Source organism: Schistocerca nitens, chromosome 2 (assembly GCF_023898315.1).
Source record: "Schistocerca nitens isolate TAMUIC-IGC-003100 chromosome 2, iqSchNite1.1, whole genome shotgun sequence".
NCBI lineage: Eukaryota > Metazoa > Arthropoda > Insecta > Orthoptera > Acrididae > Schistocerca > Schistocerca nitens.
In genome coordinates this window covers 499,595,179-499,621,759 of record NC_064615.1, presented here as the reverse complement: position 1 = coordinate 499,621,759, position 26,581 = coordinate 499,595,179, and the positions used below count along the sequence as shown (strand labels likewise).

At 39.7% G+C, this 26,581-nt stretch overlaps 1 protein-coding gene across 3 annotated transcripts in view; it reads right to left on the bottom strand.

Annotated features, from left to right (window-relative positions):
• The window catches only part of LOC126236473 (cleavage and polyadenylation specificity factor subunit 1), a 328,004-nt gene that overhangs the window by 40,762 nt on the left and 260,661 nt on the right, over window positions 1-26,581 (bottom strand). For all 3 annotated transcript variants that reach the window (XM_049945805.1, XM_049945806.1, XM_049945807.1), the window contains one exon: window positions 14,458-14,547. In XM_049945805.1, coding sequence (XP_049801762.1) covers window positions 14,458-14,547 — 90 coding nt within the window. The remainder of the gene's footprint in view (window positions 1-14,457; window positions 14,548-26,581) is intronic.

Genomic DNA, 26,581 nt, shown 5'->3' with positions numbered 1-26,581 from the left:
ACAGAGGTTTTGATTATCTAGGTCACAGCTCTACTCAACTAATAGTGAAAATTCCACCGTCTGTCCTACACACTATTCTGGCTCTCAATGGTAGTTTCACTACAATAAAGAGTAGCAAAGCTCCGACTAATGTTGAAAATAAGGAAGGGTCATTCACACAACCTTGCTTAATGAATATGAAATAATACCAAGTACAGAGGCTGTGGGTTGTAAGTTTGGAAATTAGATTATAGAGTTGGCACAATTTGAACTGATATTTTTTTCCAAATATGGTCATATTATACAAACAATAAATGACAATATAACCTCAATAACTATTGCCATTATCACCATCATCATTAATTAACAAATCAACAATAGCATAACATGGTATAATATTGGGTAAAGTTTAGACGAAAGAACCAAACAGGAAATATATGAGGAGTTGGGATATTTTAACAAGAAAAAACAGGGAAATAAATTCCACAAAAAGAATGTGAATCCAAAGCTGGTTCTCAGTATACAATAACAAAGAACAACACTTTGCATTGTGAAAATATTCTCTGTGCTTGTAATAATACTGACGTGTTTTAGTGCTAATTACAGTACTGTTCTCACTTTCAGTGGAATCTAATTTTGATACCCTTAGACATATAAACTTAATATTATAGAATATTTAACAGCAATGTAATATTCATTGTTTGTCACGATGATGGCTATTGTGCAATGTCATTATAAGACATGATTGCTGTCGATCATTTATCACTCAATAAGTGTACACATTTGTAGTAGGGTGAATGGCTTGATGGCAAATACACTTATGATTGCAGTTGATAATTTTTATATGATGTATTGCATTCTGTTGATTGACTTAATGCTCTTGCATTTATTGTACCAGTCTTCTTAGCCTCATTTCAGGCTATGAAAGTGTGTGCTATGTCTACCATTAGCCAGCAGTATACACTACTTAGGGTACAACTAACTGCAGTCCAGAACGGCAGACCTGTGACTGCCTATAAATGCCATGTTGACAAAACCCACCTGCTCGCACTAATCCTCTCATTGTCTGTAGATGCTTTCCATAGCTGCTCAGTGGAAACCATTTCCACCCTAATAATTTTTTGTTCACATTTGCTTTGACTCAAAATCCACTTCACTATTTGTTATGTTCCTCTACAGCCTCAGGCTTCTCCCAAGACTCATCAAGTTACAGTCTTCCATTGTAAGCATGTCCAGGTCGCACTTGCTGAGCGGAAATTATACCTCAACCGCTCAACAAACATTGACTGCTTGTTATGTTCAGTTCCAGCCAAGAGTTTCTCCCTACACTTGTTATGTTGTAACTGTTAATTTAACAGTTTTATGCACAATCATGGACAAACATTTAGAGATGTCCTTAGAATGGATTTTCACTCTGTAGCAGAGTGTGAGCTTATCTCAAACTTCCTGGCAGATTAAAAACTGTGTTCTTGACTGGGAACTGAAACTAGAACCTTTGCCTTTCACAGGCAAGTGCATTACTGACTGAGCTATCCAAGCACAACTCATGATCTGCTCTCTCAGCCATACATCAGCTGATTCAAATGTCAGCTTATTATATGACTTTGGTAAGACAGTATGCTGAAAACTGCAATGGACTGTCAATTTGTGTACTTAACACTAACACGAAAATGTATGAGATAATGTGATACATGTGTAATGACAGGTACTCACATTAAATTTTTGTAACTGTCTGTAATGGTGTGTGTGTGTGTGTGTGTGTGTGTGTGTGTGTGTGTGTTTGTTTACAACATTTTTTGATATCTTTACACATACCATAATTTCAGCTATTTCATTTTTATGGTGCATTTGATAACATTATGTACTTGACACCAAAGAACCTTCCTTATACCTGATGTATCCATGAGTATCTGCTGTATACAATGATTGCCTTAATTATTTTTTCGTGTAATATTTCTTATAAATTCTTTGTTAATATTTAGGTAACTTGAAGATGGAGGCTTGACCAAAATTGGCTGTCCATAAATCGACTGGTGGTTTTGTGATGTTCTTTGCATACTGAATTTAACTGATGGAAAGAGAAAATATGCAAATGCAGCAAATGAAACAGCAAAAGATATATTCTACCTACAGAAAATAAAATAAACCTTTGTAGAAAAGAGGACAGCAGTATATCCATGAGGAATTTAGAGTACTAACAAGGGAACCTCCCCACCGCACCCCCCTCAGATTTAGTTATAAGTTGGCACAGTGAATAGGCCTTGAAAAACTGAACACAGATCAATCTAGGAAACAGGAAGAAGTTGTATGGAACTATGAAAAAAATAAGCAAAATATACAAACTGAATAGTCCATGCGTAAGGTAAGCAACATAAAGGAAAGAGGATGGAGGAGCGCCGTGGTCTGAGGGTTAGCGTGCGCATCTGCGAAATGAAAGGTCCTTGGTTCAAGTCTTCCCTGGAGTGGATATTTTAATTTTTTATTTTCAGTTTATGTGACAAAGTCTTATGTTTTCATCACTTTTTTGGGAGTGATTATCACATCCACAAGAAAACCTAAATCTGGCAAGGTAGAAGAATCATTTTACCCATTCGCCAAGTGTACAAGTTAGGTGGGTCGACAACATATTCCTGTCATGTGACGCATATGCTGTCACCAGTGTCGTATAGAATATATCAGACGTGTTTTCCTGTGGAGTAATCGGTTGACCTATGACCTTGCGATCAAATGTTTTCGGTTTCCATTGGAGAGGCATGTCCTTTCGTCTACTAATCGCACGGTTTTGCGGTGCGGTCGCAAACCACAGACACTAAACTTATTACAGTGAACAGAGACATCAATGAACGAACGGAACAGATCATAACTTTGCGAAAATAAAATTTTTACTGAAGGGAAGAGTTGAACCAAGGACCCCTCGTTCCGCGGCTGCTTACGCTAACCACGTGACCACGGCGCCCGTGTACTCACACTATCCTTGATTTTGCCTATCTTGCGCATGGACTACTCAGTTTGTATATTTTGATTATTTTTTTCATAGTTCCACAGAACTTCTTCCTGTTTTCTCGATTGATCTGTGTTCAGTTTTTCAAGGCCTATCCACTGTGCCAACTTACAACTAAATCTGAGGGGGGTGCGATGGGGAGGTTCCCTTGTAAGCAACAAAGGGAAATCTGAACGTGGAAGACATATATGGAAAGGTTGTTTAAAGGCAATGAACTTGAAGACAATATTAATGAAAGGGAGGAGAAATCAGAGTAAATTGAGGTGGGAAATATGACACCGTGAGAAGAATCTGACACAGGATTCAAAGACCAAAATGAAAACAAGGCACCGGGAGTCGATAATTTCCCTGATAATTGCTGAGAAGAATCTGACACAGGATTCAAAGACCAAAATGAAAACAAGGCACCGGGAGTCGATAATTTCCCTGAGAATTGCTGAGATCCTTGGAAGAACATACCATGACAAAAATTTTCCGCCATGAATGCTAGATAAATGAGCTGCTGTGACGTTACAATCTGAAGAGTGGATAGATGCAGCTCTCCACAGTAGTCTAACCTGTGGAAACCATTTCTTCTCTGCTCAATTGCTACATCCTCATCCACTGTAACACGCTTATTGTATTCAAACATCGGTTTTCCTCTAAAATTTTACTCTCCATGCTTCCCTCCACTAGCAAATAGACACTTATTCCTTGATGCCTCCGGGAAACTCCTTTTATTCGAATTGTGGCATATATTTCTTTTCTCCTCTATTCTCTTCACTATCTCGTCATTAGTTAGCTGATCTACTCATCTAATCACATTTCATAACATTTTTTTTCTTTTCTTGTCTTTTTGGTACAAAACTACACTCCAACAAATACCTTATGCAAAGATTCCCTAACAACTATTCTATTTTAACAAATTGTTACTTTTCAGTAGTGCTTTTCGTGCTAGAGCCAGTCGGCATTTTATATCCTTTTGACTTTTGTCACCATCACTTATTTTGATACTCAAATAGCAAAGCTCATGTGCTACTTCTAATGTCTCATTTCTTAATCCACTTCCTTCAGCATCACCTGAGTTAATTCTTCTATCCTAACCTACTTCCGTCGGCATTACCTAATTTAATTCTATTACATTCCCTTACCCTTGTTTTACTTTTGTTGATGCTCATCTTTTAATCTTTTCAAGACACTATCCATTCTGTTCAACTGCTATTCCACATTCTCTGGCATTTCTGAAAGAATACAATGCTGTAAGTAAACCTCAAAATTTTTATTTCTCCTCCACTGACAAATTTCTCCTTGGTTTCCTTTAGTGCTTGATCAGTGTGCAGATTGAATAATATCGGGGAGTAGACTATACTCTTTTCTCACTCCTTTCACAACTATTGTTTCCTTTTCATGTCCCTCATCTCTTATAACCGATGTCTGGTTTCTGTACAAGTTGAAGATGTCCTTGCTCCATATGTTTTACCTCTGTACCTTCACAATTTCAGAGAGTTTATTCCAGTCAACACTGTGAAAAGTTTTCTCTACATCTAGACACACTATATACACACAGGTTTCCTTTTCTTCAACCTGTATTCTAAGATAAGTTGTATGCTTAGTACTGACTTCCATGTTCTTACATTTCTCTAAAACTCAAACTGATCTTCCTCAAGGCCAGCTGCTACTAATTTTTTCATTCTCCTGTAAATAATCTGTGTCCATGTTCTGCAACCATGGCTTATTAAATTTATAGTTTGGTGATATTCACAACTGTCAGCACTTCCTTTGTATTGGAGTTATTACATTCTTCTTGAAGTGTGTGTGTGTTTTGTGTTTCATACATTTTGTACCTCAAGTGGAATAGTTTTATCATGGCTGGCTCTCCCATGGATCTCAATTATCCTAAGGAAATATCATCTTCATCAGGGACCTAGTCTCTCTAATTTTTATATAGTGGCATTTGTCACTCTACTAGACATGCATGCTTTTAGAGCCTTGTATTTGTTGCCTAACCACCCCTGCTTAAAAATATTGCACTTTCTGTCAATCTCATTGTTTTAGAAATCTGTATCCCTTTTTGCCTACTTCATTTGTTGCATTTTTATATTCCGTTTTTCGTAAATTAAATTCAATAACTCATATGTTTTCCAAGAATTTCTACTGGACCTTGTCTTTTTGCATATCTTCTGCTACCTTCATTATTTCATTTCTCTAAGCTACCCATCTGCCTCCAATTTCTTTCTTTCCTGTGTTTCAGTCAAAAATTGCCTAATGCTTCCTTTGAAACTCTAAACCACGTCCAGTTCTTTTAAATTAACCATGTCCCATATTATTATTTCTCTACGGTTCTCCATTTTTTCAGTTTAATCTGCAGTTAATAACAAATAAATTATGGTGATTGTCCACATTTGCCCCTTGTAATGTTCTGCAGTTTAATACAGAGTGTGTATGCTGACAAGGAAAAAACTTCGATTTTTTCTGGATTTCCCGTGCAAAAAATACATGTTTTCCCAAGTGAAAATATATAGTTTCCTGAAAATACACTTCCTCCATGTTAAGTGAGTTTACTTTCCCTCGGAACTGTAAAACTTATCTATCACTTGAATTGTAAAGGTTTTGTACTCTGACGTAGAACTTCCCTGCACTTTAGGAACTGAACCCCAGCAAAAAAATAACACGTTTTGCAAAGATCTTTGATGTGCAGCAACGTGTGCACTGCATATTTCCGTACTAAGAAAGTATAAATATGAATTCCAACAAACACAGCATGTTAGTTTCCGAAGCACTGAAGTCGAGATTTCGATGCGCTTCTGTCAGCCAATCATAATTCATGTCACCTTTTTTTTGTCAACAAATAATATCTGATATTCAGTGCATATGACACGTAATGATGTCAGCCATTAACAACATCACTGTTAAGTAGTAAGAATGCACAAATAGGAAAAATTCAGGGTTTAAATTAATATACATATACAAGAAAAACTAGGCTTTCACACATAATTTTGGTCTTTTTTGCATGTGTTATCCTTTATGATGTGTCACACACAAATGTGCCAGCAAAATTTTAAATGATGACATAAATGTCTGGTATCCTGGGCCCGAAATTATTTAAGTGGCATGTCCTCAAAGTGTTAAGTTTTGAATGAGTCAAAAGCTCTGGGATTTAAGAAATTCATCACACATTCTCACATACTTCCCCACCATCTATTAGAAATAGGTTTGTTTGAGAATTTGCCAGAGAATGCCAGAAGACAGGCATTACTGTGCATTTGCAGCTATGATGACATAAGAAAATAAATGTAAACGCGAATCACGTGGAGACTACTCCCCACTACGATGAATGCTCCATGCATGTATGAAGCTGGCAGCTTGGGCAGACCAGAGAAATTTTTCCAGATGGCCTCTGACTGCTTGCAGCCACTGCTTACACATCTAACAGCCACACTTCAAGTAGCAGCAAGCATCAAAAGTTATTACTCATACACGACTTTGCAGTTCCGCACATGTGCATGAGCCTGCTGTCAACTGCTCAAACAAACATAATTTAAACAGTTGGGATTCCACACCCATTGAAAGCACTTTTGTTATGAAATATTGTATAGTCTTCGTCCCAAAGCTTTTGACACATTTTGTTGTCGGTGGACACTTCTATGCGCACCATGTTTTGTTGTTGTAAATGGTGCATATTTTCTTTGCAACTTAAGTCTTATATTGGTGTTTCTCCCTTGTTTGTGTTTTATTGCTGCAGTATTATTCTGCAGTAGTGGGCTAAAGCAAAATTCTTTGCTAGAGTATCAGTTCTTACAACTCAAAATTACAAGAATTTAACTCAAAACTAAACAATGAAAAATACCTGGATTTTTCCCCATTTTCTCTTGGATTAAAAAATTACTGGGTTTTTCCTGGATTTCCCGGGGTGTATACACCATGTAATAACTGACTTCAAAATCTTTGTGCAGCCATTATATAATCTATATAAAATGCAAGACATTACTTCTTTTCTACTAACACTGTTCACAACACATTTCACAGATAGTATCCACATATGCTATGAAATGTGCCTACAAAATTATATCATTCTAGAAAACATAGTTCAGGAGATATGATGTCATAAACGTTCTACATGTGTGAAAACAAAACTGCAGGGTGAGATTTATTAGAGATATAGGTGAACTATGTGTACAAATATGTTAAATATATGAGACATGTGCATATGCAGGCAATGCCATGGGAGAAAGCTCCTCATAAACCCCTGGGTTGACTTCAATCACACTTAGTGCAAACACTACTTACTATCTGGAAGGAAAAACTATGGGGTAGAAGTGATAATGTGGAGAGAGAGAAGGAAGTAGGAGAAGATGGACAGAGAGGAGGTAGGAGAAGATGGACACAGATATGGGGAAGGAGGAGAGGATGGACAGAGATTTGAGGGGGGGGGAGGGGGGAATGGACTAATAGAAGACTGAAATAAATACATACCTGGGAAACATTAGATACTCAGCTAATAAAGACATCACGAGAAGATACAAAAATTATGAGGTTTGCCGACAAAATTGAACTTAGAAAAGCTGTTGAACAGAATGGACTCTAAAATATTGACAAACATTTTGGGACCACTTAAAGAGCAAATACAATAAAGAAAACATCATAATAGTGAACTTTACAAACATATTTAAAAAATTATACACACGATCAGGAAACGGAGAATCGCTTTCTACGGCCACATCTAAAGGATGAATCCCAACAGACTGACAAAAAGAATGTTCAGTTACATAGCTAAATTGAAAATGGATAACACACAGTACAGTGCAAAGAAACTGGAAGGAACATGGATCAACTCCCAATTACTCCACAAGATACTGAGGAAAGACAGCACTACGAAAGGAATTATAGGACTCCAGAGGTTTTCCTGGAAAACCAAGAAGAAGATCAGAGCCATTTCAACAAAAGAATGAAACATCAAGAAACGAGGAAGAAAAGAAGTGAGAAACAGTTGAAATAACCATAGTCCATAGCGGCTATACATGAAAGAAAAAGATGAAAAGGGCTATTTAAATCAGATGCTGCTGCGGGAATTACATCGATCAGGAAATAAGACAGTAATAGCAGTACACAAGTACCGTATTTACTCAAATCTAAGCCGCACTTTTTTTCCGGTTTTTGTAATCCAAAAAACCACCTGCGGCTTAGAATCAAGTGCAAAGTAAACGGAAGTTCTGAAAAATGTTGGTAGGTGCCGCCACAACTAACTTTTGCCGTCGAATATACGTGCTACACAGGCATGCTTTGCAGGCACAAAGATAAATACTGGCACCAAAACCTCTGCGCCAGTAAAAAAAAAAAAGGGGGGGGGGGTGGAAGAAGAGCTTTTCTCTCCGCCCCGAGTTTCGACCACTGAATTTTCATACATTACCCAACGAAGTAAATACAAATTCCGTATTGTTCATCTTCGAATGTAGCAGCATTTCAATGTACTACAAAAATACGACTGACAAGACTGTTTGGGATGTTTGTCAACATGGCCAACTCTACGTTCTGAATTTTTTCCTACCTGTCAGAAGAGATGATTGCTAATAGGAACTTTTATGAACTGTGAATCACATGCAGTATTCTCTTCACCATAAGAATAATACGAATATAAACATTTTGTCATGTATTCTTTCGTGTTTGCTGCTATCTTATTTAAATCCTGTCTGACTAATAAACTACGAAACAAGAGTGAGACAACAGCAAACGCAGAAGAATATACATATCATGTCATATTCATATTATTCTTATGCCTAATAGTGATGCAGTCAGAAATGAAACACGGCAATTGACTAGATTTTTAAATCTAAGATGACTCTAATTTCTGTGCAGAATGTAATGTACTAAAGATGCGTCTGCAAAGATTTTCAAATGGAGAAACATTTTCGCTAAACTCTCGTTCAGAACATCTTCTATCATACGCAGTCTATTATTTCGTTCTTGTTGATCATTATCAAAGAAAGCAGCAGTGTAACTAACAAGAAATAGCAGTCTCTTGCCTTTGTTTCGCTAATGAGACGACACCTCTCTTTCTTTTTTTTTTTAATTATAAGCGGCGGTAGTGTGCACAAAAGCAAGCCATGCTGCGAGCGGTGACAGGTTGTAAACACTCATTATCAGAATGCGACAAACAATGCATGACACAGTACAGTAATGCATTTGCAGCTTAGAGTGATGTAAACACCTATAACAAAGAGAACGGCACTTATCAGATCAAAGAAAAATCAGCAATCAATTCAAACCAGACGAAGCACGTGAAAAAGGAAGTGTACCCGTATAAATACGGCCGGAGCGCCTGATGCATAGCAATGGCTACCTGGTAAAGCTTAACTGCTAAGCTTACGACTCGAACCAAACTACTGTAGCTGTATCGTCGTTCATTCGACCTAAACTGTGTTTCATATTACAATGGACCAACTTTGTTTCGATTTGGAGGTGCGGCCTAAAACTTTTCTCTCCCCTTGAATTTCGAGTCTCAAATTTCAGGTGTGGCTTAGATTCGGGGATTCGGGGATTCCCCCCCCCCCCCCCCCCCTCCTTGATTTCGAGTCTCATTTTTCAGGTGCGGCTTAGATTCGAGTAAATACGGTATTGATATTTGGGCAGTAAAATAGGTCAGTGGTTGCAGTAGGCAGAGTATACAAAATGTATGATTCAAACCAGCTACATGTAAAGCCATTAACTGCATAGCACTTGAATTGTTCTAAGATAGTACCATGATCAACACATCCAAAGGCCTAGGAGAGATCCCATAAAAAACGTTCCTCCTCTATCTCTGCCTTCTCGAAATTCGTAAAGTGTGTGACAACTTTCTACTCAATACAGCACAGAACAATAACAGGCATATAACAATTAATCTTCAGATAGTTACACATTAAACACATGCATGTGCAGGCATCTACACAATCGAAGGCCTAGGAGAGATTACAAAAAATACTAACACGTGATATAATTTAAGGCTTGTACAGTTTGCTGAGTGAATAGATAAACAGCAGTCTCAGTCAAGCAACCTTTCTGAAATCCTAACTGTAATATGTTAAGTAAGATGTCACAAAGAAAAACTGATATTAAACATAAAGAAAACTAATGCCAAATGTAGATGGCACCTCTATAGACTGTGTAACAAATGTAAAATTTCTAGGAATGAATACTGATTCTCAGTTGAAGTGGTGGGAACACACCAAGGTACTTGCAAATGGAATGTCATCGGCATGTTACGCCCTTACAATCCTATCATCAGTGTGTAACATGCAGTGTCTTTTAGTTACAAATTATTCATATGAACACTCAATTCTTAGCTATGGCATTTCTTTTTGGGGAACAAATGCACAGAATATGAACACAATTTTCAAACTCCAAAAATACTACTCGAGTTAAAAAAAAAAAAAAAAAAAAAAACCCACACGCTATTGTATACCAGGAGTAAATCTAATGATTGCCTCTAACTAGTAATCTGTAAATATATGTGTACAAAATTAGCTTATTTTAAATTGATCTAAATCATAATTGTTTAATGTGTCTTGTCATCTTTGTTATTAAGTGGTTTAACAATTGCATAAATCACTAAGGACATTACTTGTTTAGTTGGAACAATTTTTCAAAATTCTGTTTGAAATAGTAAACCCCAAGTGCTTTTGTGTTTTAGAATTTTTATAACTGTATTAGTTTCCGTGAAGTAAGTTGGAGCTACTTCTAGTTGCTTAAAGCTTTGTGGAATGACATTTTAATATACTCTCTTGCTTCTTCAAATGAACCATTTAATCCTATATTTACTAACGTTATCAGAAAGTAATTGTTAAAAGTACTTGCAACTTGTGAATTATTTTATCGAGCTGAGCCTCTATGGACTGCGTGGTAACAACCAATTTCATTCTAGTGTCCAGGTCTTGTCCTTGTTCCAGCTTTGACTTCCTGTCAGTATCTTCTGAGCCCACCAAGAAGTGCCTGTTTATACTCTTCGGATAATGGTCCTCTTTGTCTTTGGACGCTGATGCCATTTTAAAACCTTGGTAGTTGTTAACCAATCTTCTAAATTTGTTCCGGTCACGAATTTCTCTCTCTGAGATACCAATCTGCCTAAGATCCTTTTCACATTCTTCGAACCATATTGGACTTGTTTTCTTCGATCGGATGAAACTAAATTATTTTTTACTTGATCACCATCCATCCTCATGAGGTGACTGTAAAATAATAATCATCTCTTCTTAATGGATGCTGTGATGGGTTCTGCCTTGCTGTACAAGTCCTCATTTTCTCTCATATGCCATTGTCCATCAAACCATCTATTACGTAGGGGTCCACTGCTCGTCGTCTTGCCGTAGCGTTTCACTTCCCTCGCACGGGGTCCCGGGTTCGATTCCTGGTGAGGTCAAGGATTTTCCTGCCATCATCATTACCTAAGATTTTCCTCAATATCCTACACACTAGCTTTTACAGCCACTCAGCTTGACCTTGTCTATTCATGGTCAAAGTTTCAGATGCATATAAGCCCTCAGGTTTTACAACTGTATTATAATGTCGGAACTTGGCCCCCATACTCATAGACTTTCTGTTATAGGTACTCTTTGCCAGTGGGTATGCTTGGTCTATCTTGCCCATCCTGACATTAATTGCTTCTTCTCCTAATTCATTCTCTTGGATGACTTCACGAGATAACTGAAATTCTTAACTCCTCCAATTTTTCCCAGATTGTTAATCATCCATTCAGGTCCATCACAGATGTTCGTCATATATTTTGTCTTTTGACTAGAGATCTGGAGTACCAACTTTTACAGCAATTTCTGACAGTCTATTGATCTTGTTGACTGCTGACTCTATGTTGTTAGCAAAAATGGGTAGGTCAATGTAAACCCCTTTGTTTTTAGGACCAAGTCTGAACTACTCTTCATTTGTTTCTTCTTGGGCTAACAACTTTCTCCACTCTCGAATGATCTTTCCCTAGACGCAGTTGAAAAGGAGTAGGGATAGTCCATCTCCTTGTCTTACGCCCATTCTGATTGTAAAGGGTTTTGATATCTCACCCATAAATTTTATTTTTGACACTGTGTTAGTAAGAGTTTGTTTGATGAGCTTTGTTGAGGTATCATCCACCCAAACTCTTCCAAAATACTCATTAATGCCTGTCTGTCGATGGAGTCATATGCCGTCTGAAAATCAACAAACATGACCATACAGTTATTTCCTCAAGTTTTTTTGTACCTGATGATATTCTTCAGGTTCTGCACAAGAAAGGCCCTTTTGGAAACCAGCTTGATATTCCCCAATCAGTTGGTCAAGATGACCTTCTATTCTGTTCTGTATCGCTTTGGAGAGAATGTTATATGAAACAGATACTAATGAGATGCCCATATAGTTATTGACACTCTTTTTATCGCCTTTTTTGTGTAGAGGATGGATTAAAGCTGACTGCCATTCAGTTGGTATCATACCAGTTCTCCAGATCTCCTCAAAAAGTTGGACTAGTACATCTGGAGTTTCATTATTTGCCTTATTATTCTTAAGGTGGTTGTTGATCTCTTTGATCTCCTCTTTACTAGGTCATTTATTTTAATTGTTACAGAATCTTGTACACTGACTGACTGTCCTGTCTTCCGTTTGTCAATGTCTCATATAGTTTTAATCGTATTAATTGCATTATTTATTCCTGTCAGGACATGTATACTTCTGGACATTTTAATGACTTTCCTTAAAATACTACAGCATTTTTGTAGTATGCAAGTAATGTCTGTTCTTGACTTACTCTGGCCTTTAAATAAATTTCCCACTTCCTCTTCCATGAGATTTTAATTCCCTTCATTAGCCATGACTTACTTTCTTGATGGTTCTTTTGGATAATACTTTAGGAAAGCAACTTTCAAATACTGACACAAATTTACTACGGAATAAATTGAATTTGACAACTGTATCTCTTTCTACAAACGCCTCATCCCGTACCAACCCTTATAGCTTACTCTTATTAAAACACTGTATCCTGTTCTCATTAATAAGCCTCATTAGTTTACATGAACTTGCATCCAGGTCGTAAACTGCCATCCTCTTTATTTCCATTAATTGTGCATCATGATCAGATAGACCATTAGCAATTGGGTACACACGAATTGTTTCAACCTGAGCATTGTCTATAAAAATGTTATCAATCAGTACCCTACTATTTTGCTGCACACAAGTTGGAAAACTGAGTTCTTAAATTAGATTGAAACACCCAAATATTAATTCTAGTGCATTTTCCTGTCTATACCTTTTAAGAAATCTACACTGAAATATCCACAAACTACTAGCTGTTTTTTCCTGTCTGACAGGTAGTTCAATAATGCTTCTACATTTCTTATAAATAACTGAAAGCTTCCTAGAGGGGATCTGTAGACTGTAACAATTGTCAGAGAAGTATTCTGCAATAACAACTCAAAAGCACATGCCTATAGGTTCTGATCAACAAAAAATCTGTTTGTTTCAATAGTTTTGATGCTGTGTCTAACTTTTGCACATGTTGCAACTCCTCCTTTTTCCTTGTTAACTCTACGTGCAAATGATGGAAGTCTATAATCCCTGATATTTAACTTCTCCATATTTGTGGTTACATGGTGTTCAGAGAGGCACAGAACATCTACCCCTTCAGAATTTTCCACATCATCTAAGCATACAATAAGCTCATCTATCTTGTTTTCCAGCCCTCTAATGTTCTGATCAAACACTTTTTCCTTTTCTGGGAACTGTTACAAAAATTATGATCTTGTACTGCTCTAATTTCTTTCAATACTCTATGTCTGTAACCTGGCTTGAACCTACAAAATGTGCTCCTTCCATTCCATTAATCACAGGAATTTTGTCTTGTACGCTTGTGGACCCCCTTACACTCTCTGTAAGGTGCTCTGCTAATCTTTCCTTCCCCCTCCTGTTATTTCCCAATATGTTTTTAGATGCATACAAGATATCATCTTCAGGACAGACCATGAAGTCCAAAATCTGTCTGTGACAAGGGGCAGCTATGTCTCACCCCTTAGTTGCATCTGAGATTGTAAGAAATGTAAATAATACCCTTACTACTTATATTAAATTATGTGAATAGCCCTCCTCTTTCATTATATCCGAAAGCTAGTAAATATGAACTTTGTCTAATGCTTTTGTGTAGTAAATAAATAAAACACGGGCTTCTAAACTTAACTTTCAATACGTCTGAATTAATTGCTTCAATATGAAAACACTGACACTACATAAATGCACTCTTCTGAAACCATGACCTGGGGTTTCATTATCATTCACAGAGTTTTCAGCAGTATCAGCGGGTCTTAACAGTAAATCCTGTTGCACCCATGCTTATTATCATTGCCTTCTTATAGACTTGTTTATAATTCTTTGTAGTATTCCAACCATTCTTTTCCTCATGTACTAAATTTGTGTGCACTTCATTTATTCCATTTTCATATCTAATATTTAAATTAGATAATGAATGTTTAACAGTTATTAGCAAGAGAATTTACCTCCCAGGAAACAGGAGAGAAGAGGAGAATGCTGAACCTTTCTTGCAGTGGCAAAGGAAACCTCTCATTCCGCTCCTCAATTGTAAGTTCCTGCAAATAAGAAGAAAAAAAAATTTAAATTTGCATATTAAACGTGTATCATGTGCTCATGATTACATACTAAACTGAAAACACATAAATTACAACACACTCACGGAGTTCTTAAAATTATTTGTTTTCAGCAGCAAGTAATACAGATAATGTACATCATTGTACTACATGTACTCACATAAGGTTTAAAACAAATTATAAAACACAGTGTTACTACATTGAGAAACCTCACACACTTCCAATATTTGACGTTACTTAAATTGTTATTCTGACTCCACTAACCTGTCTATGGATCCTAGCGTTCTGCACTTCACTGTCCCTAAATAGAAAGTATTAGAAGCAGTTGTATCTCTAAAGTCCACGTTATCAGCTATTTAGCAAAACTCTATGTAGGAAGATGCCAAGACAAAAGTAGCTGAACATGCCTAGATGGTGCTCAAAATTGCTTCAGGATAGACAAACAAACATTACAAATTACCAATGTTCAGCTCCACCACTTTAACGCTTCCTGCTTGCGCTATGCTGCAGTTTCAAGTGGGTTACTGTCCTGTGAGATCATTTATGGGCACCAAGTTTTTGTTTGTTTCTACATTTCACAGTTGCTGAGTTAATACTTTATTTCTCATTACCATTGTTTAACATGTAATACTAAACAATGTCAGAAGCAAGCTTGTCGAATGTCATTCAGTGGAAATGTTCAGCATTGTTCTCTTGGCCAGGGCACTGCCTTACAAGGTACTTGTTACATTCCTACATCATCTTGATATTTCTCCCAAACATTCTATTGTTGCTGGCAAGATGCCTACCAAGGCAAACTGAAAGGGAGAGATGACTTGCTTCAGCATTGAAGTAAGTGATAACTTCAAAATGGTGAATCTTATGGATCTAATATCTCTTTATAAACCATGGTTACCTCACACAAAATCGACAAGCTGGTAAAAACATACGGGCATACAGTCACTAGGCTGTCATTTTTTCATTCCCATTTCAACCAAGCACAGCTAATACAGACCGTAATTAAAGGTTATGTTGTAGCAGCGATTGCTTAAAAAAAGAAAGAGCTGTCTGCAATTGAAGTACTCAGTTACAAAATTGATGGGGAAGTGATCTCTAAAGACTGTCAATAATATGCAGCATATCACAGAAAATAACCGATGGAATGGAGGTATTTAAAAAAATCATTGTAGCAAATGACACACAATTAAATAACAACAATAATCAAATGACAACAGTGACAGTGTGGATCACAGCAACGTAACATTACTAGGGTGTCAATGCGCCCTTCCCTTTTCCCGATTTCCATCACACAAAAATGCCCAAGTGGATTTCGATGAATATTAGGCGTGCACAGTGTAAGTTCTTGTATAGAAGAAATTGTAAGTTTCAATTATTACTCAGAAGATTGTTATCTGAAACTGAGTGAGGATGAAATTCCTATTAGGAACTTAATCTTGACCATATAAAAAAATTGTTCTCATTGTCTGCATCATAACTGCTCAAATACTGAGGTAGTGTATTTTGTTATCACTATTCTTCTTTCTTCCAAACTAATAAGTTTCCTGTTTTGATACAAATAATTATAAAGTATGGTCAGAAAATGTAATAACAGATTAGTTATAAACCTAACACACCGTTTTTCTTCATCAAACCAAACAGGTGGAATGCTCAAGTTTTGACATGGGAGTGTAGCATCATTAACTCAATTTATCTTATATTCAGATCTTTAAGAGAATTCTGGCTTGAGACAGATGAAAATAAGTTGTATTCTTCCAATTTCATTCATGTAATGTGTTTATCTAAATTAAATACCAAAAAAGTTTCCGCACAATTCAAAATTTTGTAGTTACCAGGAAATGCATATTTGTAATACTGCTGCATATTGTGTTAAAATTTGTAGCCACAATTAAAATGAAATAGAAAACACAGTGCAGCTCTTCCAGACACTGATGTCAGTTCCATCTTTGCACACTGAATAGTTTGAGTGTTGACTGAAACGTAAAATTACACGGAGTTACGTGCAAGACTGCTCCGCACCAGCATGTTATCCTGCCAAAGTGTCAATCCTAAAATAATTTTCAGCAGACTGTAGTAGCCTAAAGTCACGGCCAGAGTTATATCTTTCCAACATTCCCAATAGTCTTTTACCTGGGCCGAAAAACTGTTACATGGATTCACAAATCAGTATGGCCTTTGAGAACCCCTCTATTGGTAAATCTATCAATTTTTGCGAGATGATAGCTGCAGTCTCAGTCTGAATCTCAGATGCTGGGATCAATACAATCGGTTTGCATACTGATCATGCGACAGCAGAATCAAGTCCCTAGTCAATTTTACCATTTGGCAGTCAGTCTTTGCGTCACCTGCAATACATTTGGTCCATGGAGTAGCAGACTCTCATTCACATGACAGTCAGTAGTGTGGGTTGGTAAGCAGTCCATCCATATTTGTTCCCCGTGAAATGATTCTTATCAATACCAACACCTGGGATATTTTTCACTCAATCATCACAGAGTTAATTACATTTTCAAAATGAATATTCCAATGGTCTAAAAAGGAAAGTTTACGATTAATGTTTATTACTTGTTTCGTCATGCAGGAATGAGACATGGACTTTTAAAACAAAGACTGATCAGAAACAGAGGGCTGCTCAGCGAGCAGTGAAGATATGAATTTTGAGAATTGCTAGAACATTTTAAAAAATCCAACAAATGAACAAGGAAGAGCCTGTTTGTGACAGATGTAATCATAGCTGTAATGAGAATGAAATGAATGTAGGATGAATTTGTATCCACGTAAATGGATGGTAGATGGACCAACACAGTTCTTTGGTGAATTCCAAGAAATATGAAAATTTCATGTTGTGATCACTAAAAATCACCTGTAAGATTCAAAATAAGCACTTTCACATTCCAGTCCGGTTGATAGTGCGAAAATATTTTTCTCGTAAAATTCTGTGTATTCAATACGCAGGTGGAGAAGAGGATTAGGGTTAAAGTTTTGTTTGAGGTACTGCCATGGGGGGTGGGGGGTGAGTGCAACAATTAAATGTGGTGCTGTTGCTTAGCAGTAAAATTTATTGCACTTTGTCACTTTCTAAGACTTATTCACCACACACTGTTATAAATGTCCTTAAGGGAAGTCATGAACAAAAACAACATTGACTACTGGTAAAACCTTGCTTTTAATTGACCACGCTACCAGTTTCACAACTTACAGCCATATACTCTGGTGCACCCTACATATTTAAGAACTCAAATATAATTATAACTGTACTGCAGATTTGTGTTATTATCATTATTTGAAGACTTACACTCACAACCATTTTTACATTAATGCATCTCAGATGAACCCAATAGCCTTAGTCAAGGCATTGTTGTTGTTGTCGTCTTCAGTCCTGAGACTGGCTTGATGCAGCTCCCCATGCTACTCTATCCTGTGCAAGCTTCTTCATCTCTCCCCATGCTACTTTATCCTGTGCAAGCTTCTTCATCTCCAAGTACCTACTGCAACCTACATCCTTATGTATCTGTTTAGTGTATACATCTCTTGGTCTCCCTCTACGATTTTTACCCTCCGCGGTGCCCTCTAATACTAAATTGGTGATCCCTTGATGTCTCAGAACATGTCCTACCAACAGATCCCTTCTTCTTGTCAAGTTGTGCCACAAACTCCTCTTCTCCCCAATCCTATTCAATACCTCCTCATTAGTTATATGATCTACCCATCTAATCTTCAGCATTTTTCTGCAGCACCACATTTCGAAAGCTTCTATTCTCTTCTTGTCCAAACTAATTATTGTCCATGTTTCACTTCCATACATGGCTACACTCCATACAAATACTTTCAAAAACGACTTCCTGACACTTAAATCTATACTCGATGTTAACAAATTTCTCTTCTTCAGAAACGCTTTCCTTGCCATTGCCAGTCTACATTTTATATCCTCTCTACTTCGACCATCATCAGTTATTTTGCTCCCCAGATAGCAAAACTCCTTTACTACTTTAAGTGTAAGTCAAGGCATTGGAATTCAGAAAATATTGTCAACATAAAAAAAAAAAGTCAACGAGAAGCTACTTGGGAAGATTTATATAATATCCTCTACTAATGATGTTGGGTAGATCGAACTGCTATACTGGTCATTCAATGCACATGCAAGAATCTGTAAGAAAAAGAAACAGTGCTGAAGGCTAAAACCTATTTCAAAGATATAGCTCAAACATAGTTAACGGTGGAAGTAGTGCAAGACCATAGGTACAAAGCAGAATAAACTAACCAGATTGCTTTCTTACTATCTCAAACTAGACACGGAAAGCACAGCTTGCAAGAATAGGCCCTGCCTTCACTCCACCAGGAAACACTGATTGCCCAGGTAAACAATAACTATCATGTGGATGCTTATCACAATGTACATGTGACTAAAAATGCCAGGTCACTCCTTTACAATACAGTTAACCGTACAAAACTGTTTCCATTGATAACTATGTTTGAGCTTTATCTTTGAAATCAGTTATAGGCTTCAGCACTGCTTCTTTTTCTTATAGACACAGCAACATTGGTAGAGAATATTACCTGGACCACCTTCCCAAGCAGCCTTCGTTAGAATGTTGGGTGCACCTGTGATGAATTAATGTAATAATTTTTGTGAGTATAAGTCTTCAAATAATCTTTATATAATAGCACAAATTTGCAATACAGTTCATAATTATATCCCAATAATTAAATATATATGTTGCACCTGAAGATGCAGATGTAAGGTGTGAAACCAGTAGTGTGGTAAATTAAAACCAAGTTTTACCACCTACCAGTGGTGGTGTAATTCATCATGACCATCAGCAGCTGTGGATGCCCTGCATATAAAATTGTTTGCCATAAGGGGAGGCAACAGAGGGCGCATGTCCCTCCAGAGATTTGGAACTCAGATTTTTTGTTCATTGCAGAATTGCATTTCTATAAATGATTATTTGTGATTTTATCGGACTGGAGGCTTATATTGCTCTGGCATTATGTTTCCAAATGTGACTAGAAATACTGTGGTCTCTGCAATCACTACATATTTAGGGCTACACTGGCAGTCATACTGTCTGTGGTAAATAATGCAGTTTACTTTATCTGAGAGTGAGTCCTGATGACACCCTACAATGAAGGCAGAAGCCTTTGTACAATGACACCAAAAAAGAGTTACTAAACTTTTCTATGATACTTCCTTGTACATGCTCTTACCAAGCTACAAAAAATGGATCCAATCAACACCGTGGTGTGAGAGATCAGTAACCAGATTCCTGGACCTTCCTCATCAACTCAACATAAATGGTTGTAGTATGCATGGCTAACGTTCTATTCAGAAAGATCACCCCCCCCCCCAAAACTTACTGCTGATAATGACACTGCTGTTGCCTACAGGAAATTATCATCACTGGAGAAATGTAACAAAATGCAGAACAACTTGAACACACGTTCCACTTGATGTAACGAATGACAGTTCTCTTTCAATGTAGATAAATGCAAGATAACGCCCATAACATTGAGGAAAAAGGGTTCCCAGTAAGTAAAATGTATCTGTAAGGAACATCACATACAAGATGCTAGTGCTACAAACTATAGAGTATTGTTCCAGTATTTGGAGTCCTTATCAAGTAAGTATAGCAATGAAAATCAAATGAATTCAAAGACACACAATTAGGATTGTAGCAATTCTGTGTAGCCCATACAAAAGCGCTTGGAGAACTTAAACAGGAACTATTGGAAGAAAGACGACTTAGTTCTTGTGAAATGCTGTGGCAAATTTACATAACCCTTGCGACTATCATGCTATCATTATAGTATACTTTGTACAGAAATTACGAGAACAGGAAGAGAGAGATTAGGGAATGTGCAAATGCCTATAAGCAGCCATTTTTCCTGATTCAGTATTGACTGGAATAAGACAGAAGACCAATAATACTGACAGAAAGTACCCTCTGCCAATCATTATTTAGCAGCTTGCAGACTATGTATGTAGACATAGAGGCTGGTGTCTTGGATGTTCTTTTTAGAAAATCTGGAAGTACATTTAACTGAACTTCATACTCAATCAAAATTGACTCCAAATTCAATATCAAAAGTCAAATACTAAAAGGGATCAAGTACTTACATTAGTAATCTCATAACCTGCAACCAAATGTACAAGAGACCACCAGGTGCAATCGGGGGAGTGGAACAATAAATGGGCAGATATTTACTGGCAAACAAAGATGTGATTATGACAGTGAAGTGGAGAACAATAATGCAACAGACCACAAGACAATTAATTTTGTGTTTAATAATATCCATAAGACCAATGACAATTGTATAATTAAGTGGCTGATAATAACATTAGCATTTTCAATTGCTTGCTAAAAAAAGAAAAAAAAAGTAGCTAGGGAAAATTCCATACATGATTATGTGAACAAAGCACGAGTCATTTTCATGTAATTTTAAATGCTGTTTTGATGTTGCATACCCAGTGAAGGCAATAAAAGTTCATGTAAAGAGTAGTATATGGATAACACAGGACATAAGAAGATAATCAGAGGCTCTTACTGAGGTAAATACAGCAGTAAAATAAATTGCAGCTTTGAAACCACATGAAGGAAGCTACAGGAAAATTGAATTATTAGCAAAAAAAAAAAAAAAAAAAAAACCTAATAGATGACTCGAATGTTAAATATGTAAACTGTTGTGACTCGCCGATCATTCAAAGTGCCGCCAAGCAATTACGAGTGTCCTCTACGTGCGGCGCTGTCTGCCAGCCATGCAGCAGCTGCGCCACCTAAGCGGCCAGCCGAGCAGCGGCCGCTAGACTGGGACTCAGTGCTCATTCGAATGCTAACGTGTACACATGTCTTGCTTGTCAACTTACTCTGTGACTTATATGTGTTGTGTCGTTCTGAAATATATGTGTTAAACTTGACATTATAACAACTGGCGACAAGGCAGTGGATTTTTCGTTTTCACCGTTGACCCACAGGGTTCCATGGCTACTGTCGAGCAACTATTGCAAAATCTCCTTGAACAGCAAACGCTTCTAACAGCGGCGATTCGCGATTTCGTCGCGGCGTCAAATGCGGGGCATTTCTCGCCGTTGGCTATACCTCCTTTTCCTCCTTACGACGAGACGGCAGAAGACTGGTCTGGTTATGAAAAACGTCTTAGACAGCACTTCTTGGCATTTCATGTCACAGGCGAACAACCATGTAAGTCTCTGTTCCTTTCCTGGATTTCACCTTAAATGTATCGGTTGTTGTCGCAATTGGCTCCTTTGAAAGATCCTGCGTCTTTGTCCTTTGCTGAAATGTGCTCACTTCTGTCTGTCTATTTTCAAAAGCAAACTCATGTGGTAGCCTCTCGTGTTGCCTTTTATTGTTGTCAAAAACAGCCACATCAATCCTATCGCGCTTGGGCTGCTGAACTTCACGGTCTCAGTCGAAAGTGTCAATTTGTTACTGACATTCACAAAGAATCCTATGCCGATTCCATGGTACGGGATGTTATTATCCGGTCAACGCCCGACAAAGAAGTTCGGCAACGTGCCCTTCAGTTGGCGAATCCGACTCTAGATGAAGTTCTCTCCATTGCGCAGTCTTTAGAAATTTCTCGCGTCGCTGGGGCGCAAATAAAGGCGTGGGGTGATGTCGGGGAAATACAACCTCTGTGCGCTGTTGACGACGCGTGCGGCGCATCCCCGCCGGCTGACGTGGCCGCAGTGTGCTCCCACGCGCAGCCTCGGCCTAGCCGTAAACAACCCGCTAAGAAACTGCAGCACAACCCCTAGCAACTTCCTTCATGTCCGCGGTGTTTTACGAAACATTCACGCGAGGATTGTCCCCAACGTTGGGCTGTGTGTCACAATTGCAAAAAGAAAGGTCATGTGTCTTCCGTTTGCAAATCCGACCGCATACATGATATTTCCAGAATGAGATTTTCACTCTGCAGTTGAGTGTGCGCCGATATGAAACTTCCTGGCAGATTAAAACTGTGTGCCCGACCGAGACTCGAACTCAGGACCTTTGTCTTTCGCGGGCAAGTGCTCTACCAACTGAGCTACCCAAGCACGACTCACGCCCGGTACTCACAGCTTTACTTCTGCCAGTATCTCGTCTCCTACCTTCCAAACTTTACAGAAGCTCTCCTGCGAACCTTGCAGAACTAGCACTCCTGAAAGAAAGGATATTGCGGAGACATGGCTTAGCCACAGCCTAGGGGATGTTTCCAGAATGAGATTTTCACTCTGCAGCGGAGTGTGCGCTGATATGAAACTTCCTGGCAGATTAAAACTGTGTGCCCGACCGAGACTCGAACTCGGGACCTTTGCCTTTCGCGGGCAAGTGCTCTACCAACTGAGCTACCGAAGCATCCTTTCTTTCAGGAGTGCTAGTTCTGCAAGGTTCGCAGGAGAGCTTCTGTAAAGTTTGGAAGGTAGGAGACGAGGTACTGGCAGAAGTAAAGCTGTGAGTACCGGGCGTGAGTCGTGCTTCGGTAGCTCAGTTGGTAGAGCACTTGCCCGCGAAAGGCAAAGGTCCCGAGTTCGAGTCTCGGTCGGGCACACAGTTTTAATCTGCCAGGAAGTTTCCTACATGATGTTCATACATGATTCTGATTCTGTGTTGTCTGTCAATTGCACTTCTTCCCTTTCAGGGAAGTTATTCCTCACTGTCCAAATCCTTGGTTGAGATGTTCACATGCAAGTGGATACCGGTTCTGCTGCCACTATAATTAATTCTCAGACGTATCTTCAGTTGGGTTCTCCACTCCTGTCACCTGTCACTCGGCAATTATGGACGTACAATAAACAGAAGATTCCTCTCTTGGGACAGTTTAATGCTGAGGTATCTTACAAATCCGTCGTTTGTACTGTTCCCATATTTGTGGTCGACCAGAGCAACGCAGAAAATAGTTTTGGTTTCAATGCCTTTCGCGGTTTTGGGTTCTCCATAGATGACTCTGTCAATATTGTCTCTGATGCTATTACTTATGCTCAACTGGATTCCTTGTCGACGACATTTTCGTCCCTTTTTTCTCCTGGGTTAGGCCGTGCAAACGACTTTGAAGCTCATATCACGCTCAAACCCACTGCTCGGCCTAAGTTTTTTCGGGCTCGGCCCATTCCTGTGGCACTTCGTGATTGGGTAAAATGGGAGTTGGATCATCTCACTACTTCAGGGGTCTTGCTTCCTGTCACTTCCAGTGAGTGGTCCTCTCCTGTCGTTGTCGTTGCTAAGCCAAATGGTGGTATTCGTCTCTGTGGCGATTTCAAAGCCACTGTAAATGCCCAATGCCTCATCGACACTTACCCTATGCCCCGTCCTGAAGAACTGTTCACTAAACTTGCTAGAAGCCAGTATTTTTCTAAAATTGACCTGTCAGAAGCTTATCAATAACTTCCTCTCGACGCTGCTTCCCGGCAGTTTCTGGTCCTTAACACGCCTTTCGGCCTCTGCTCTCTTTCAGCGATTCTTGGAACATTTATTGCTCCCTGTCCCTGGATGTATCAATTACATGGACGACATTGTTGTCACTGGCTCCACCACTGAAGAACATCTTCAAAATCTCCGCACACTTTTTCATGTCTTATAGACTGCCGGTCTTAAGTGTAATCTTCAGAAATCACAATTTTTTCAGGTATCTATCACATACTTGGTGTTTCAACTCTATCGGGATGGTATTCGTCTGCTTCAGCAAATTGTCGCTGCGATCGATGCCCTTCCTCGCCCTACATCTGTTAAGGAACTGCAGGCCTTCTTGGGGAAAATAGCATACTGTCACAAGTTTTTACCATCTACGTCTTCGGTGGCTCAGCTGTTGCATCGCCTGTTGCATAAAAACGTGCCTTTTCACTGGTCTGCGTCATGAGAAGCGGTTTTCCAGAAATTGAAGACTATGCTGAAACAGGCCCCGTGCCTGGCTTCTTATCGACCTGGCCAACATCTTGTTCTTGCCACAGACGCCTCTCAATACGGGGTCGGTGCAGTCCTTGCGCACCATTTTTCTGACGGTTTGGAACAACCCATTGCTTATGCCTCCAAAACGCTCACGGATGCCCAACAAAAGTATTCTCAAATTAAGAAAGACGCTTTGGCCATTATTTATGATCGTCATAAGTTTGGTGTTTTTCTCTATGGCTCAAAATTTCATCTTGTTACGGATCACAAACCACTTGTTTCCTTGTTTCATCCATCAACGTCGCTTCCCGACAAGGCTGCACACCGCCTCCAGCGTTGGGCTTTTTACTTGTCTCGTTTCAATTACGAGATTAATTTCCGGCCAACAGCTCAACATGCAAATGCTGATGCTCTGTCTCGCCTTCCCATGGGTCCTGATCACGCATTCGATAGGGAAGAACTTTCGTGTTTCCACCCGGATGTTGCCAAGCAGCGGGTTGTGGACGGGTTCCCCGTCACTGGGGACAGGCTGGTGGTTGCTACGGGTTCTGACCCTACCCTCTCCCAGGTTTTACGCTGTATTCAGAAGGGCTGGCCAGATCGCCCGTCCGCTAAGACTTCTGATCCGTTGCGTAACTACTACGCTTTGCGCTACCGCCTCACGGCTAGGGATGGTGTTATCCTCCTCTCCACTGACAATGCTTCGCCGCGTGTTGTGGTACCTGAATTTTTGCGTGCTTCGGTCTTGCGCCTCCTTCACCAAGGGCACTGGGGTGTGTCTCGCACAAAATCTCTGGCGCGCCGCCGTGTGTATTGGCCTGGCATCGACTCTGAAATAGCACACATGGTCGCTGCCTGCGGCCCTTGTGCGTCACAGGCCGCTGCCCCGAAGTCATCTTTGTCACCGTGGCCTTCGCCTGAGAAGCTCTGGGAGCGCATTCATGCTGACTTTGCGGGACCCTTTTTAGGTACTTATTGGCTCCTCGTAATTGACGCCTACTCTAACTTTCCTTTCATTGTCCGTTGCACGTCGCCTACCACTGCGGCAACCACCAGTGCTCTCGCCCGCATTTTTTCTTTGGAAGGCCTCCCCTCTACTCTTGTTACTGATAATGGTCCGCAATTTGCCTCTTCCGAATTTGCGGATTTTTGTGCTCGTCACGGCCGAGACATGCATAACGGCCCCGCCGTTCCATCCACAATCCAACGGTGAGGCTGAACGACTGGTCCGCACATTTAAGGCTCATGCGGAAACTTCTGACTTCTTCTGCTGCTGATGATGCGCTTCTCCAGGTTCTGGCGTCTTACCGTTTCACCCCCATGGGCGACCACAGCCCGGCTGAGCTCTTACATGGCCGACAGCCCCGCACGCTACTTCATCTTCTGCGGCCTTCCACCTCACGGCCGCGGGTGCATTCACTTGGCTGGTTCACCGCCGACGACCTCGTCTGGGTATGGGGATATGGCAGGCGGCGAAAATGGAGCCCGGGCCGCATCTTAAGACACCGTGGCAGACGCCTGTATGAAATCCAGACGGACACGGATGTTGCAGTGCGTCATTCGGACCAGCTTCGGCCTCGTGTGCCAGCAACGCCTATTCCGAATGCCGCTACACCACCTTTGGCTCTACCTGACGCTCGGGATCTTGGCATCTCTCAATACTCACAACGCAGCCCTCTCACCGTCATTGCGATGCCAGCACAAGAACGGACGCCACCAGGAGACGTGCTCATGCAGGAACCGGATGACCATCCTCTGTCAGAGCAAATCTACTCGCCTCCTCCTCCAACGGACGCCGACACATCGCCCATGTCTCCTGTCATATCAACTGGACTTGCTGCAACGGGCAGATTGGTGCATGGGGCCCCAGCAGATTGGACCCCTACGTCTCCTGTCATCTCGACCCGTTATCATCGGGGACACTTCCGTCCGTACAGGAAGCCTCCTCCTCGAGACTTTACGGTGAGTCAAACAACGCCTATGGACGTTAGCCATCTCCAGGACACATCCATCAAGACCAGTGCAACAATTTCAAAGGGGGGATAAGTGTTGTGACTTGCCGATCATTGAAAGCGCCGCCGCGCAATTACGCGCGTCTTCTACGTGCGGCGCTGTTTGCCAGCCATGCAGCAGCT